Below are 14,051 nucleotides of genomic sequence, written 5' to 3' on the forward strand. Positions count from 1 at the left end.
TCTTTACTATTTTTATGGCTGAATTGTTTGAATATAAAAACAGTCAAAATCAAAACACATGTTACACACATAAAAAAAAAAAAGGGTCAACATTGGAGTCCACTACTGCTCTGCTCCTGACTAGAGGGGCTTTAACCTGAGTAAATCCAACACTTTGTAGGAGATCCCAGCGTATCAGAGAGCAGGGTGGGGATGTGGATCATTTTACCACCATCCATCACCACCGTAAAACCACCTGGCTAATATTATAAGGACCCCTTGTGATAATGAATCTTTTATGTTCCACAGACCAATTGTGAAACTTTTTTGAAGTACGACAGAACACATTATCCTGCTGAAAGAGGTCCCTGCCATTACGAAATACCACATGAAGAGAGTACAATGTACAAGTACGTGGTAGAAGTCAACGTTTCCCAGCAGAAACATTTCCCAGAACATCACACCACCTTCGCCAGCTTGTGTTCATCCAATAGAGCAATCTGGTGCCTGCTTTCCCTGGGTAAGTGATGCACACACATGGGCAATATAAAAGGAAACATTCATCAGACCAGGCCACCTTATACCATTGCTCCATGGACCAGTTCTCATTGTAGGCATTTTTTCGACAGTGGCCTGTAGAGGCACTATAACTAGAGAAGGTCACAGACTGTTACTTTGGAGACCACTTTTTATAGATGGTAACTAATGCATACTCAGACCATCCAACAAGACATGTTTATATGGTTATACTTGTCCATTTTTCTACTTCCATTACATTGACAAAATACTACACAATATATCAAACCTACCCCTGGCAATGTCAGGTGCCATTGTAACAATAGAATAAATGCATCTCTCAGAAGTTTTAACTATTTTTTTGGGGGGGCGTGGCCTAGCAGAGCATGGTGCTGGTCACATAATCCAGGAGCTCTGACGACTTCAGGCGGTGAAGCGGCTCACACATCTTACAGGCAGTTCCTTCAGCAGTGAATCTTTCTCCAGGCACTTAGTATCACCCTGGGATCAGATGAGGCTGTCCAAAACTGGGCTCCAGAGCTCCCCCAGAAAGGTATCTGACTTCTTTGCCAGAGGCTCCAGGCTGGAGAGGAGTTCTAAGATGGCTGCTGCCTCCCCTCATGCTGCAAAGTCTGCAGGATCAGCATGTTCTGCTACTTCCTCTGCCTCAAGCAGAGAAGGCTCCATGGAGACTGCGGGCACTGTGGAAATGGCAAGCCCTGACAACCAGCCTGTCACAAAGGAGGAGATGAAATCCCTCTTTGCAGCTTTCAGGAAATCTATGCAAAATGATATAAAGAGCATGTTGGCAGAGCTGAATGGGGAAGTAGGAGCTATAGGGAACGGCACAGATCATTTAGAGAACAAAATGGAGGAGTTAACAGGGTCCCACAATGCACTGATAGATGAGCATGAGGAGCTTAAAGCTGAAGTCGCAAGTTAACATCTAAAATGCTGGACCTGGAGGACAGATCCAGGAGAAACAATGTTAGAATAAGAGGAATACCAGAAGAAGTACATGATAAAGATTTGCTCCCCCTGTTACAGGACTTTATTCAAGCTGTTGTGCCTGAAGCAGAAGGGAGAGATATCTTAGTGGACCGGATTCACAGAATCCCTAAGCCTCGAGGACTTAACCCTACGATTCCCAGAGATACTATTTCCCACATTCACTTCTATAAAACAAAGGAGGCCTTCCTGCTTGGTTTAAAGAAGAAACCTTCCCTGCCAGACAGATTTGCTTGCCTTTCGGTATTCCCAGACCTCTCAGCTGGCACGCTTGCGAGGAGGAGAGAATTCACCCCTTTTACAAAGATTCTACGGGATAAAGGCATTATATATCGTTGGGGTTTCCCTATCAAGCTCATTGTCAGTAAAAATGGTAACACTCGGGTTTGCTTCTCTACTGCGCAACTTGGGAAAGGGTTTGAGGACTGGGATATTCCACCCTCTCCGCCATCTTCCTTGGATAAAGGTTCACCCCAAAACAGGAGAATTAACCCTGAATGGTTTAAAGCTTGAAGTTCCCATAACTTTCGCCTTTTGAGGTTGTGGTCTCCTTTTTTCTGGATTTTTTTTTGTTTCTGCAGAGGGTGCTGACTACTAAATTTTGTGGCTGCATCCAGCCCACCTGCAGTTCCTGCCCCACGAGCATCTTTTTTTCGCTCTTACTGCTTTGACTGCTTGTCAGTCCTTGTGTAGCTCCGTCATGTTATGTGAGGAGCAACTTGTTTCTCAGGTTTTCTTTAATTGTTATGTCATGTTATTTGTTGATAGGTCTTGCCTGTTTGTACCGTTTCTTTCTGCAGGGTTAATACTCCAAAGGAAGCAGATTCTCGGCTATCACAGCCACTTCTGGCCTTACATACCATGGGTTTAAAGGTATTGTCTCTAAATGTAAAGGGATTAAATTCTCCACATAAAAGGTCATGGGTCTGGAAGGAGGCAGGGAAGGCGAGTAGTGATGTTTTGTGCATTCAAGAATCACATTTATTAGCCCAGGATAATGGTAGAATGAAAAATGTTAATTATCCTCATCAGTTTTTTGCCAATAATGTCCACTAAAGGGCGGGTGTGGGAATCCTCATTAAAAGCTCTGTAGCCTTCCAGCTTGAAAGGGTGGTGGGGGACATTGAGGGGAGATATGTCATTTTAATTGGTCTACTAAACAATGTGCAATTTACTATTGCTTCAGTGTATGCTCCCAATGTGGGCCAGCTGAGATTCATAAGTAAATTTTTGGAGACTTTTAGGGGAATAGCAAAGGGTTCCTCGGTGATATGCAGAGACTTTAATGTCCCTATGTGTAAATTCCTAGATTGTTCCCACCAAGCCCCGGCCAGAAAAGAGATGGGCCACCTGATCCGTGAGTTTCGTTTTCATGATATATGGCGATATGCTCATGCAGGAGAGAGAGACTACTCTTTTCACTCCCTAAGGTTTAATACCTACTCTAGAATAGATTATATCTTAGTAGATGATTCGTTACTGTTGGGTTGTGACCAGATTAACATTGGCCCCATTACGTGGTCGGACCACGCGCCCGTTATGTTAACAATTTCAGACGGGGGTCCTACCCGGTCTCCTTCCAAATGGAAACTGAATGATTATATCCTCACTAACCAAGATACCAGCGATGAAATCGCTCGGCAATTAAAATAATTTTTTGCCATTAATGATAATCAAATGGTCTCGGATGAAACGCTTTGGGCGGCCCATAAGGCCTTTGCTAGAGGTGTCCTCATCAAAATTGCAGCAATGGAGAACAGGGAAAGGTTAAAAACATTTAATGATATTTTGTCTAAACTCCAGCTCCTGGAAAGGACAAACAAGGTCCACCCCTCTGACATTTTCCTTGACTCTATTAGAGGTCTGAGAGATCAGCTGAGATCAATTATGCTGTATTCCTATGAAAAAAATCTAAAAAAGCTTAAATCCAAATTCTATAGCTTGGGTGATAGAGCCGGTAGGGTCCTAGCAAGTCGAGTGAAGAAAAGGGAGGCTCGGATGGCCATTCTCTTTTTGATTAAGCACGACGGGTCCAAAGTTTTAAACCCTACTCATATAGCTAGTGAGTTTAAAGAATACTATTCCCAACTATATAATCTCAAGTCATATCCTAAAACACACCAGTCCACGAAAGGTGAAATTTCTTCTTTCCTTGCTAAATTAAATTTGCCCAAACTTTCCCCCACGGCTCTGGCTGCTCTTAATGCCCCCCTTACTGAGGAGGAAGTAGTTCGGGTTATTAATTCGTCTAAGAGACTTTCTGCCCCCGGGCCAGATGGTTTTTCTAATTCTTACTACCGCCAGTTTGCGCACATCTTGGCTCCATTTTTGGTTAGAACGTTCTCACTATGGAGGGACTCATCTGATATCCAATCTGAAAGCTTGGCTGCGACAATCACTACTATTCCTAAACCGGGGAAGCCTCCAACCTCTCCTGGTAGCTTCAGACCTATCTCTCTTTTGAATAGTGATGTGAAGTTATATGCAAAAGTCTGGGCTAATAGACTCCTATCGGTTTTGCCGGCCCTGGTCTCTCCTGACCAAGTGGGATTTGTCCCAGGGAGGAAGGCTAGAGATGGCACTAGAAGAGTGATTTATTTGATGGATTTTCTTGAGTCCAGTGGTACCCCCGGTGTATTCCTGTCTCTAGATGCGGAAAAAGCGTTCACTGGGGCTATGTGGACGCCATTTTGGACACATTTGGTTTCTCTGGTAATATAAAGGGTGCTATTATGGCCTTATACAAAAAACCAAATGCTTCGGTCTGTGCAGCTGGCTTCTATTCTGATAGATTTGACCTGACTAATGGGACCTGCCAGGGTTGCCCCCTTACCCTTATAATTTTTGCTTTAGTCATGGAGCCCCTGGCGGAGTCCATTAGGCTCAACCCGGAAATCTCTGGAGTTAAAATAGGGCCTGTAGAGCATAAGATCGGTCTATATGCAGACGATGTAATTCTCTCTTGCACTGATAGTGAAAGATCATTGATAGGGATCAAAAACGCTCTCCTTGAATTTTCTAAGATTTCATATTACAAGCTAAACGAAGGAAAATCGGTTCTCTTCTCGGTTAATGTTCCACCATCTGTTAGAAATAGAATCTCCTCACTTGTTCCATATACTTCTCGTACCTAGGACTAAGGATTTGTAAACTTTCCAATATTGTCAAACAGAATTTTAATACTCTGCTTGATTCCATTCGAAAGGACATAGACAATCAAATACATTTACCCCTTTCCTGGATGGCGCGCATTCAGATAGTTAAGATGATGTTCCTACAAAAAATTATTTATTTATTCCGTTGTCTTCCCTTGAGGTTCCAGAAGAGGTTTCTCTCTCTTCTGCAGGCAGTTGTGAGCAGATTTATTTGGGCAGGAAAGAAACCTAGGGTTGGTATGTCTACCTTATTTTATAGTTGTTCGCATGGTGGTCTGGGGGTCCCGAATTTTTATTTGTACCATAAAGCAGCAGTTCTAGAGGCGTTAAGGGAGTGGTATGATGATTCTAGTACTCACAAATGGGTGCTTGTGGAGAAATACCTGGCCCCGCGTGGGACTTCGAGATTTCTACTGGAGGCCCGAGTGCTTAGTTCCTTTGCCACTTCTCTTCCCTTGTAGACAATGAAAGTGGCATTTTCTTACTGGTCTGATCTGGTCTCTACTCGTTAGGTGATTAAATTTGAGTCTATCTCTATTAGAGCCTCGGAGCTTCATGTGGATGGCCTCACGTTAGGCAATTGGGTGAGGAATGGTATTGTGGTCATGAAAGATATCCTCTTAATTCAGGAGTTGAAACCTTTCTCTGTCCTAATGGATGAATTTGGCCTTCACAGAAATAACTTCTACCAGTACCTGCAAATTCGGCATTTTTTAAATTCATGTGTATTTCCCTTATCCTGCCATAATGCTGTTTGCTCGCCAATACAGCGGTTTTTTAGTTCTTCCTCCTCTCAAAAACACGGCCTCTCGGTAGTATATAAAGTGTTTCATTCCCCTGGTAATGGTCCTAAACAAGCGTATATGAGGCGCTGGGAAGGGGCTCTTGCTTTCTCCTCAACCCCGGACCAATGGTGGTCCGCTTCTGGCGACTTGCAGAAATATTCCTCCTGTATCAATCATCTTGAGCAGCTTAAGAAAGTTCACTTTGACTGGTATTACACCCCGCTGAAGATTTCCAAATTCCGTGGTTCCTATCCCCGATCCTGCTGGAAGGGCTGCTCGGGTGTTGGTTCCCTAGGGCACGTGTGGTGGGATTGCCCGCTCATCCGGCCTTTTTGGGAAGAAGTGTCTAACATTATTACCTCAGTTACAGGCCTGGCTGGAAGTTTGAGCGGTCCGCTAGCGGTTTTGGGGATCGGTTTACATATCCCTGGCGATTTGAGACCAATTGTATCACACATTCTAATAGCAGCACGTATGTGTCTGGCAGACCACTGGAGAGAAATAACTAACCCCTCTAAATTGGAAATTATCCAAAAAAATCAATAAACATTACCAATACGAGCTCCTTCTGACCTCAGATATGTTTACCAAAACTAAATAAGGAATCGCTGGTTTCCCTGGGTGGTGTCCAAATTCTCGTCCTTCCAGTCCTGATTGGTGGACCTGTGATCTTATTACCTATCATCCCTACCATTGCTTCCTATGTTGCAAATTGTATCCCCTAACCCAATTTGCAGAATTTTCAGCTGTTATCTCTTTTTACTTTGAATTTTATTGTCCTGCTGTTATAGGACAAATTTTTCAACTGTCAGCATGTTTGTTGCGGTGTATAATCTGTTTTATATAAATTCTTAATAAAAATTATTGATCTAATAATAAGAAGTTTTAACTATTTTTGGACTCCCCATAGACTTGAAAAATTTGGAAGGTCTGCATATTACTATGCAATGACGTCTTAGAACGTCACCAAAGAACAACCAGCTGCAGGAAGATCATGAAGCTGCAGAAGAGACTAACCAGGTGTCAGATTCAGCCAGACTCACCACAGAAAAGGCAAATATGGTTTATTACCATCTCTGCCTTCCTGATCACTATATACACAGCTCTGAATGAACACTCAATATCAGGGGTCTCAAACACGCAGCCCCTCGGGCTGCTTCATGCGGCCCACAGGCACTGTAGACCTCTTGGCATCTCTGCCCGGTTCAGGGGGCTACACGATCGATTTCTCACAGGACAAGTTCACTTTCAGGAGCACCAGCACAGGAGAGACCTCTATGCACTGTGACACTGAGCAAATGGCACCAGTAAAACAAGAGGTCTGCCTTTTCTATAGCCAGGGACATGTGACTTCGGCAACCAATCACAGAAGACCTTGTGTCATGACATTGTGGATGGTTTCTGCGCCCTGATTTGTTGCTGGAATCCACACACAAAGTTAAGTGAAAAAGAAAAATAAAGCGCACGCCACTCCTGTAATCTCTTCAGACGTTCCTTTAACCTCTCCACACTCCCTCCCCTCAAACACATCCCCCCACTAATCATACAGCAGCACTATCGTAGCCAAAGTCATACAAGAGCATTAGTGGAAACACGATGATTATGAAACTGTGATCGACTTTTGCCAATTTGAAAAGCAAACAAACATCTGAATGTGCTACGTTCATGCCGAATTTGAGATTGGCGAACATTTTCCGAATGCGTACGTTCATCTCTACTGGTGATTGACTCAACCACTGCAGAATATTCCACCATCCAATCAACCATGTTGCATTTGGCTGAATATAAGCAGATGATAGTACCGCCCTGTACACTTCAGAATTAATCCGGTTGCTTCTGTCTCAGTCACATCATCAATAAACACTCGTGACCAAGTGAGTGCCACTGGAAGCCATGCATGCTCACGCCATCAAAATTGCCTCCACCATGTTTTACAGAGGATACTTTCCATATTTTCTTCTTCCCATCATTCTGGTACAGGTTGATCTTAGCTTCATCTGTCCAAAGAATGTTTTTACCAGAACTGGGCTGGCTCAACCGTGTGCTCTTTTTTTTCAGAACTGTACCAAACTGTTGATTTGGCCACTTAAAACATTTCTTCCCTCTCTATTGGGTTCCTTCTTTTTTTTTTCAGCCCAATGATGGTTTGCTTCTCTTCTATTCATAACTCTTTTGACAGCATTTTGTGGATTCACAGCAACAGTTGCTAAATGCAATTGTCACACATGGAATCAGCTCCAGACCTTTTACTTGCTTAAAGTAAACCTGTCAGCACCAGGGATCTTTTTAATCAGTATAATGGCGCCAACCTGACACAGTCTGTAGTTTGCTGACAGGTTCCCTTTAACTGATGATGGATTAACAAGGGAAAAGGCCATGCAGCCCATAAAAGAGATTTTGAGATAATTCTCCAATTACTTTTGGTTCCTTAAAAAAGAGGCAGCTACATATTAAAGAGCTGTAATTCCTAAAGTCTTAAGGGGGTTTTACACATAGCGATATCGCTATAACGTCACCGATTTTGTGACGTTATAGCGATATCACTATGTGTGATACTTACCTCCGACCGGCTCCCCCGCTGTCCATCGCTGATCGCGCGAGATTGGCCGGCTCCATTTCTCGTCGGGCGCTTCCTGCTGTGACGACGAGCGACGCGTGGAGGCGGGCGGGAGGACGTCAGGATCGCTGTGTGTGAAAGGTGAGTATCGTGCGCTGCGTCACTGTGAGATCTGCCTGTGTGACAGCTCACTAGCGACCATTTAGCGATGCACCAGCGATCCTGACCGGGTCGTATCGCTGGTGCATCGCTAAATGTAAAGGGGCCTTTACTCTAATTAGGATGTAAATACCCTCAAATTAAAGCTGAGAGTCTGCACTTTAAGTCCATATTTATAACATAACTGTATCTTGAATATGTTTTGATAAACATCTAAAATGCCACATTATTGGCAGCACAGCAACAATCAATGCCATAAAACAAAATAAATAACATTCACAATCTGCAAGGTGAGGCCTGTAATAAAATAACCCCAAAAACTCCTTTACTTTTTTTATATTGTCCACACAACAAACAAAACAAGAACATAGACAGAAAATTCGCCTTTGTGAGGACATGGCAAATAAAATGGCTTGATAAAAAGTCGCCTTGCAGGCGACTGTCACAAGACTGAAAGGTTAAATGCAGCTCTGCAGATGTCATGTAAACTCTGATTTTCCACACGTACTAAGAACGACACCATTATGCACACACCTGTGCTCTGCTGGAACAGGAGGCGGCCATACTGCTGGGTCCTTCACTGGTTCATCTTGCAAAGCGACGGGAAAGTCGTCAGGCTTTTCAATTTTGAAGGATTCCAGCGTACTTACAATAGTCTTTACTTGCTCATATTCTTCCACCAGATCCTGGCACACCTGCAGCAGTAAGGAAACACAATGCAGAAAACCTGCTGGCTTATATTAATCATTAATACACGCGCTATGTTCCCTACATGCCGACCGGATGGATAAGGCACCTGTCCGACACTCCGTAAAGGCCAACATCTCACCATGTCAACTTCACAGCAAGATGTCGTGATGCAGGTTACTAGATTAGAACTGAATGTTATAATAACAAACTCTAGGAACTGACGGATGGCTATAATATACAGTGGATCTAAAAAGTCTATTACAGCAAATCTGTCAGAAGGAGCAACCCTTCTAAGCCGTCTATAGGGGTATGTTGGTCATAGGACACTGAATAACATGATACCTTCATATCTGAGATCGGAAGTCTTATTCCAGAGAAATCCACATTTTTATCAATTTGTAAATGAGCTGTTGAGATCAATGTCCAGCCCATAGATCTTAACAAGCTCATTTACATATTAAGAAAAAAACGTGGATTTCTCCGGAAGACATCCAATGTCAGACATTAAGGGATCATTTTATTCAGCTTTCTATGACCTATATGCACATAAAGACGGATTCTCTCCCATGAACCTTTTTTTCCCCCTAAAACTGTGTATATGTAGTGTACTGTCAAGTGTGTTAATCTACTCACCTACCGCAGCCTTCTCTGGGATCCAGATCCGTTCTGCTCCTCTTCTCAGTGACATCACCTCTCTTCAGACTCATCAGGTTACTCTGTGCTGTGTCTGACCCTGAAGTGACTTTTACAATGTAAGTCAGAACACGGCTCCATAGACTTACACTGTAAAACAGACTTCCGGCTGCCGCATAGAGTGATCCGGAGAGTCTGAAGTGCGGTGATGTCACTGAGAAGAGGAGCAGAATGGCGCTGGATCCCAGAAAAGGCTGCGGTAGGCGAGTATATTAACACTACAGTACACTATATACACATATAGACAGGTTTAAGGAGCAAAAAAACTTAATGGTAGAGCTTTTTTTAACAAAAGTTTACATGTGATTGGTGTGTTCACACTTATGCAGCCACATTATTTTAGTTTTACTATTTTTAACTTCCCCCCCCCCCCCCCCGAAAATTATTTTAGTTTGGAATTGTACAGATAAGTGACATTAAAAGGTGAAAAAAGTTCCGGAATAATTCTTTTTGGGATGATTTTTTTTTTTACGTGACAAAAATCTGGCATTATAAAAGGGGTGTGTAGACTTTTTACATACACTGTATAAACTGAATGGCTGCGCAGAAATATATAGCTATTTCTTGGGCCAATGTTAAAAATCCTGTTTCCTACAAGCTTTGGAAACTGCACTATAACTAGTACATTAACGGCAAGCAGCGCATCATAAACATGGAGGGTAACGTCATGGAGACTTCAAAAATCAAAATAATGACATTTATGGACTTCATATAAAAGTCTTGAGCGGAATTTCTAGTGACATTAGTTAACCATAAAGTCTAGGCTTGACGAACGCTTTTGTCCTATGTGCAAGGATAGGCTCCCAAAGTACACATTAAATTTTCCCAGTCCTCTATTGCCCGATGATGGTAGAAAGAGTGGTTCTTTACCCTCCGTAAGGCCAGAATACTGCAAAAATAGTTGACAACCTAATTATTTCTCTCCTTCTAAAGTTGTATGTTTTTTTCCAACTGTTGAGGGCCTCTAACCTATGGTGAGTGACCATCACATACAGGTGCTTCTCATTAAATAAGAAAATCATCAAAAAGTTAATTTATTTCAGTTCTTCAACAGAAAAAGTGAAACTCATATTATATAGTCATTACAGAGTGATCTATTTCAAGTGTTTATTTCTGTTAATGTTGAGGATTATGGCTTACAGCCAATGAAAAATCCAAAAGTAAAAGACTGCCTTCTGGGAATCTGTCAAGTCAGCAGTCTTCCCCATGATTGTGGAGCCTACTGAAACAGACTAAGGGACCTTTTTAAACGCTTAGGAAGCCTTTGGAGCCAAGGTGTTTTTTTGTTAATTATTCTAATTTACTGAGATAATGACTTTTGGGTTTTCATTGGCTGTAAGCCATAATCATCAACATTAACAGAAATAAACACATGAAATAGATCACTCTGTTTGTAATGACTCTATATCAGTTTCACTTTTTGTATTGAAGAACTGAAATAAATTAACTTTTTGATGATATTCTAATTTTGTGAGAAGCACCTGTACATCTGTAAAATGGATATGTCATGAGATTTTAAATAATTTTTTATTATAGCCATTGTGTGGCACATGCTCTGAATGAAAACCTAAAAGTGGCATCCAAAACCCATGGGCCATTTGGACATATCTTTAAAGGGAATCTGTCACCTATTTTTTTGCATATAAGATGCGGCCACTACCATCAGGGCTTATCTACAGCATTCTGTAATGCTGTAGATAAGCCCCCGATGTAACCTGAAAGATAAGAAAAACGAGTTATATTATACTCACCCAGGGGCGGTCCGGGTCCGGCGCCTCCCATCTTCTAGCGATGCCGTCCTCTTCTTTGATTCCCGTCGCAGGTCCAGCGCAGACGTACTGCTCTGCCCTGTTGAGGGCAGAGTAGAGTACTGCAGGGCGCAGGCGCCGGACGTCTGACCTTTCCCGGCGCCTGCGCCCTGCAGTACTCTGCTCTGCCCTCAACAGAGCTGGAGCCGCGACGGGAAGCAAAGAAGAGAACGTCACCGCTACAAGATGGGAGGCGCCAGACTCGGACTGCAACACCCGTCGGACCCGGACCGCCCCTGGGTGAGTATAATCTAACTCGTTTTTCTTATCTTTCAGGTTACATCGGGGGCTTATCTACAGCATTACAGAATGCTGTAGATAAGCCCCTGATGGCGGTGGCTGCATCTTATATGCGAAAAAATAGGTGACAGATTCCCTTTAACTGAATTGTGATGAAAAGTTATTTGGAAGTTCAATACTTAATTTGGAAGGGAAAAGTCTCAAGATTGCAGGACAGGAGCATATACCTCCTGCTAGCCAAGGGGCAGTATGCTACTGATGATTGACAGTTTGGACCAGCGGCATGGTTGCACAGATTTGTGCACTCTCTGCAGCTGCAAGCAGAGACTGTTTTGTCTCTGTAGCATAGGAGCACAGCAGATGGTGCGCTGAAGATGGCCGGATCCAGCAAGCTCAATTGAAAAAAGCTTTGAAATCTAAAGTTCCTTGACTAGGAGACCATCAATTGCTGATAGACAGCAGAGTTGATTTGTAAACTAGGCCATGAGCAATACACAAATTTATAATAGAATAGCCTATGATATCGTAATCACCATGTACATTGATCTCTCAATATTACAATAGCCTACAAATCATTAAAGATACATTGGAGAGAGCAATAATTGAACCTCAGCTCAAAAGATCTTCAAAAAGGGCCTGTATTGGCATTTTATTTAAAGGGGGTTGTAAAGGATTCCAAAACCATGGTCCATTTTCTTCCACGAGTAGCAAACCAGTCCATAGGTGGTGTCTGACGTTGCAGGTCAGCTCCATTAACGTGAATGGGACGGAGCTGTCATGCTGAACACAATCTAGGGCGCAATACTGCTATATGGAGAAGGCGACAAAGGTTCTATAAGGTGAAGTTGGATTCCATTTGTCTGTCCTGTTTTAGACAAAGGCAAAAGGAGCTCATGTTCAAAATGGATCCGTTACACAAGTGGTGTGAACAAAATGAAGGGGCACCATTGGTCATCATAGGGTCTATCTGGGTTCCATTATACGGTAGCTTTTAGTATGGGTTGGCGAGGATTCAGCATTATGCGTTTTTTTGTCTATATAGTACACCGCTAAGCTTCAGCCGCCGTACATAAAATGTGTTATATTCTCTAACAGTGAAGAGGAAGAAGAGGCAGAGAAATGGGATAACGCAGTTTTCCAGGATGTCCTATCCTGACAGCACCATGGGGGTTGTCGTTCCTTCATCACAGGGACAGGAAATGCACGAGAGTTTAAAAGGTCCCCTGTCACTCTCAGACTCCAGTGTTTTTCCTGTCCGTGTAAGGACAGACACGAGAGCGTCGCGGAGGAAGATAGCCGCGGCATCCAAGAGAAGCTTACCAACGGGCCAGGGGGATCGAGGTCCAGACACCAGCTCTCCCTGTCAGATGGTCCGAGGCAGCACCCCCCTAAGGGGGGTTCTCCGCCAAGCATCCCGTGGAGCGCTGCTCCGGGACTTGGAGCCGCTTCCCCTCAGCAGGGCTCTCGGCTCTCGCCGTCACATCATCCCCAGGCCCACATCACTTCCGGGCGCCAGATGACAGCTTCCGGTGGCGTCCCAGCGTGGACGGAGCAGCGGCGCTCCTGGGGCAGCGACGGCTGAAGCGGCAGGGCGTGAGGATCAATCGACCCACTCAAGACAAGGTAGGACGATGGGGTGGGTCAGCGGCACGGGACACCGCCATGGAAGGCGCTGTGGAAACCTGGCGATCACCCTGAACCACCAATGTCTGTAAGTTGTGGACAGGATGGACATACTTAAGACAGGAGCTTTAACCAAAAAGGTCCTGTACTTTGATAGCAAAAGACAGCACCGACTCCTGCAGCTTCAACCTCCAGGAAACCAGGCAGAGCTAATACCCGTCCGTGCCAGCATGACTGCATTTGTCAAACGCCTAGCGTTAGCCGGGCAAATCACCTGGACCGACGTCTCTGCTGGGAAGGAACCTCGGCGGCTGCAAAGGATGGGAGACCGCAGAGGACAGGGCTTGAGATTCCCCCTGTGCAGTGGGGGAAACTTCATGCCTAATACATCTATCCCAGGTGCTGACAAGTCTGTAATCGCAGGTCGCACGGAGCTGAGATGCGCTTAGGGGTCAGGTAGGAGGTCCACACTTACGTCCCAGGATGGCTACCTTCTCAGTCTTCCTCCCCACACTAAGAGGTGTTAGGCTGAGCAGCCGTCGCTAGTCAGGTGTCAGCCGCTAGGCGGCCAGGATGAGAGTTCGGTCGATCATCGGACGAGTATAAATCATTCTAGAGGAATGGGAGGACGCTGAGAAGCGGCTCGTTGTCGCCTGAGACTTCAGGCTCTCCTACCGTCCACCAGGTTAACACTGGGGATGGAGTTCCTAGGATAAACAACCCAGGGGGGTGTCAGGGAACACTTCAATTCCCTTTGAAGATTCCTCTAGCCCCAAAAGACACAGGGACAGGCTCCTAAAGAGGGCTTGGGTCTGCAGTAGCAGATAGGCCACATCGG

General features: G+C 44.2%; 1 protein-coding gene across 2 annotated transcripts in view; it reads right to left on the reverse strand.

Annotated features, from left to right (window-relative positions):
- Nucleotides 1-14,051, reverse strand: part of KATNAL1 (katanin catalytic subunit A1 like 1) — a 226,701-nt gene that overhangs the window by 151,425 nt on the left and 61,225 nt on the right. For both annotated transcript variants that reach the window (XM_073583164.1, XM_073583165.1), the window contains exon 3: nucleotides 8,694-8,854. In XM_073583164.1, coding sequence (XP_073439265.1) covers nucleotides 8,694-8,854 — 161 coding nt within the window. The remainder of the gene's footprint in view (nucleotides 1-8,693; nucleotides 8,855-14,051) is intronic.

This window comes from Dendrobates tinctorius, unplaced genomic scaffold, assembly GCF_039654945.1.
Source record: "Dendrobates tinctorius isolate UK_male_01 unplaced genomic scaffold, ASM3965494v1 ptg000075l, whole genome shotgun sequence".
Lineage (NCBI taxonomy): Eukaryota > Metazoa > Chordata > Amphibia > Anura > Dendrobatidae > Dendrobates > Dendrobates tinctorius.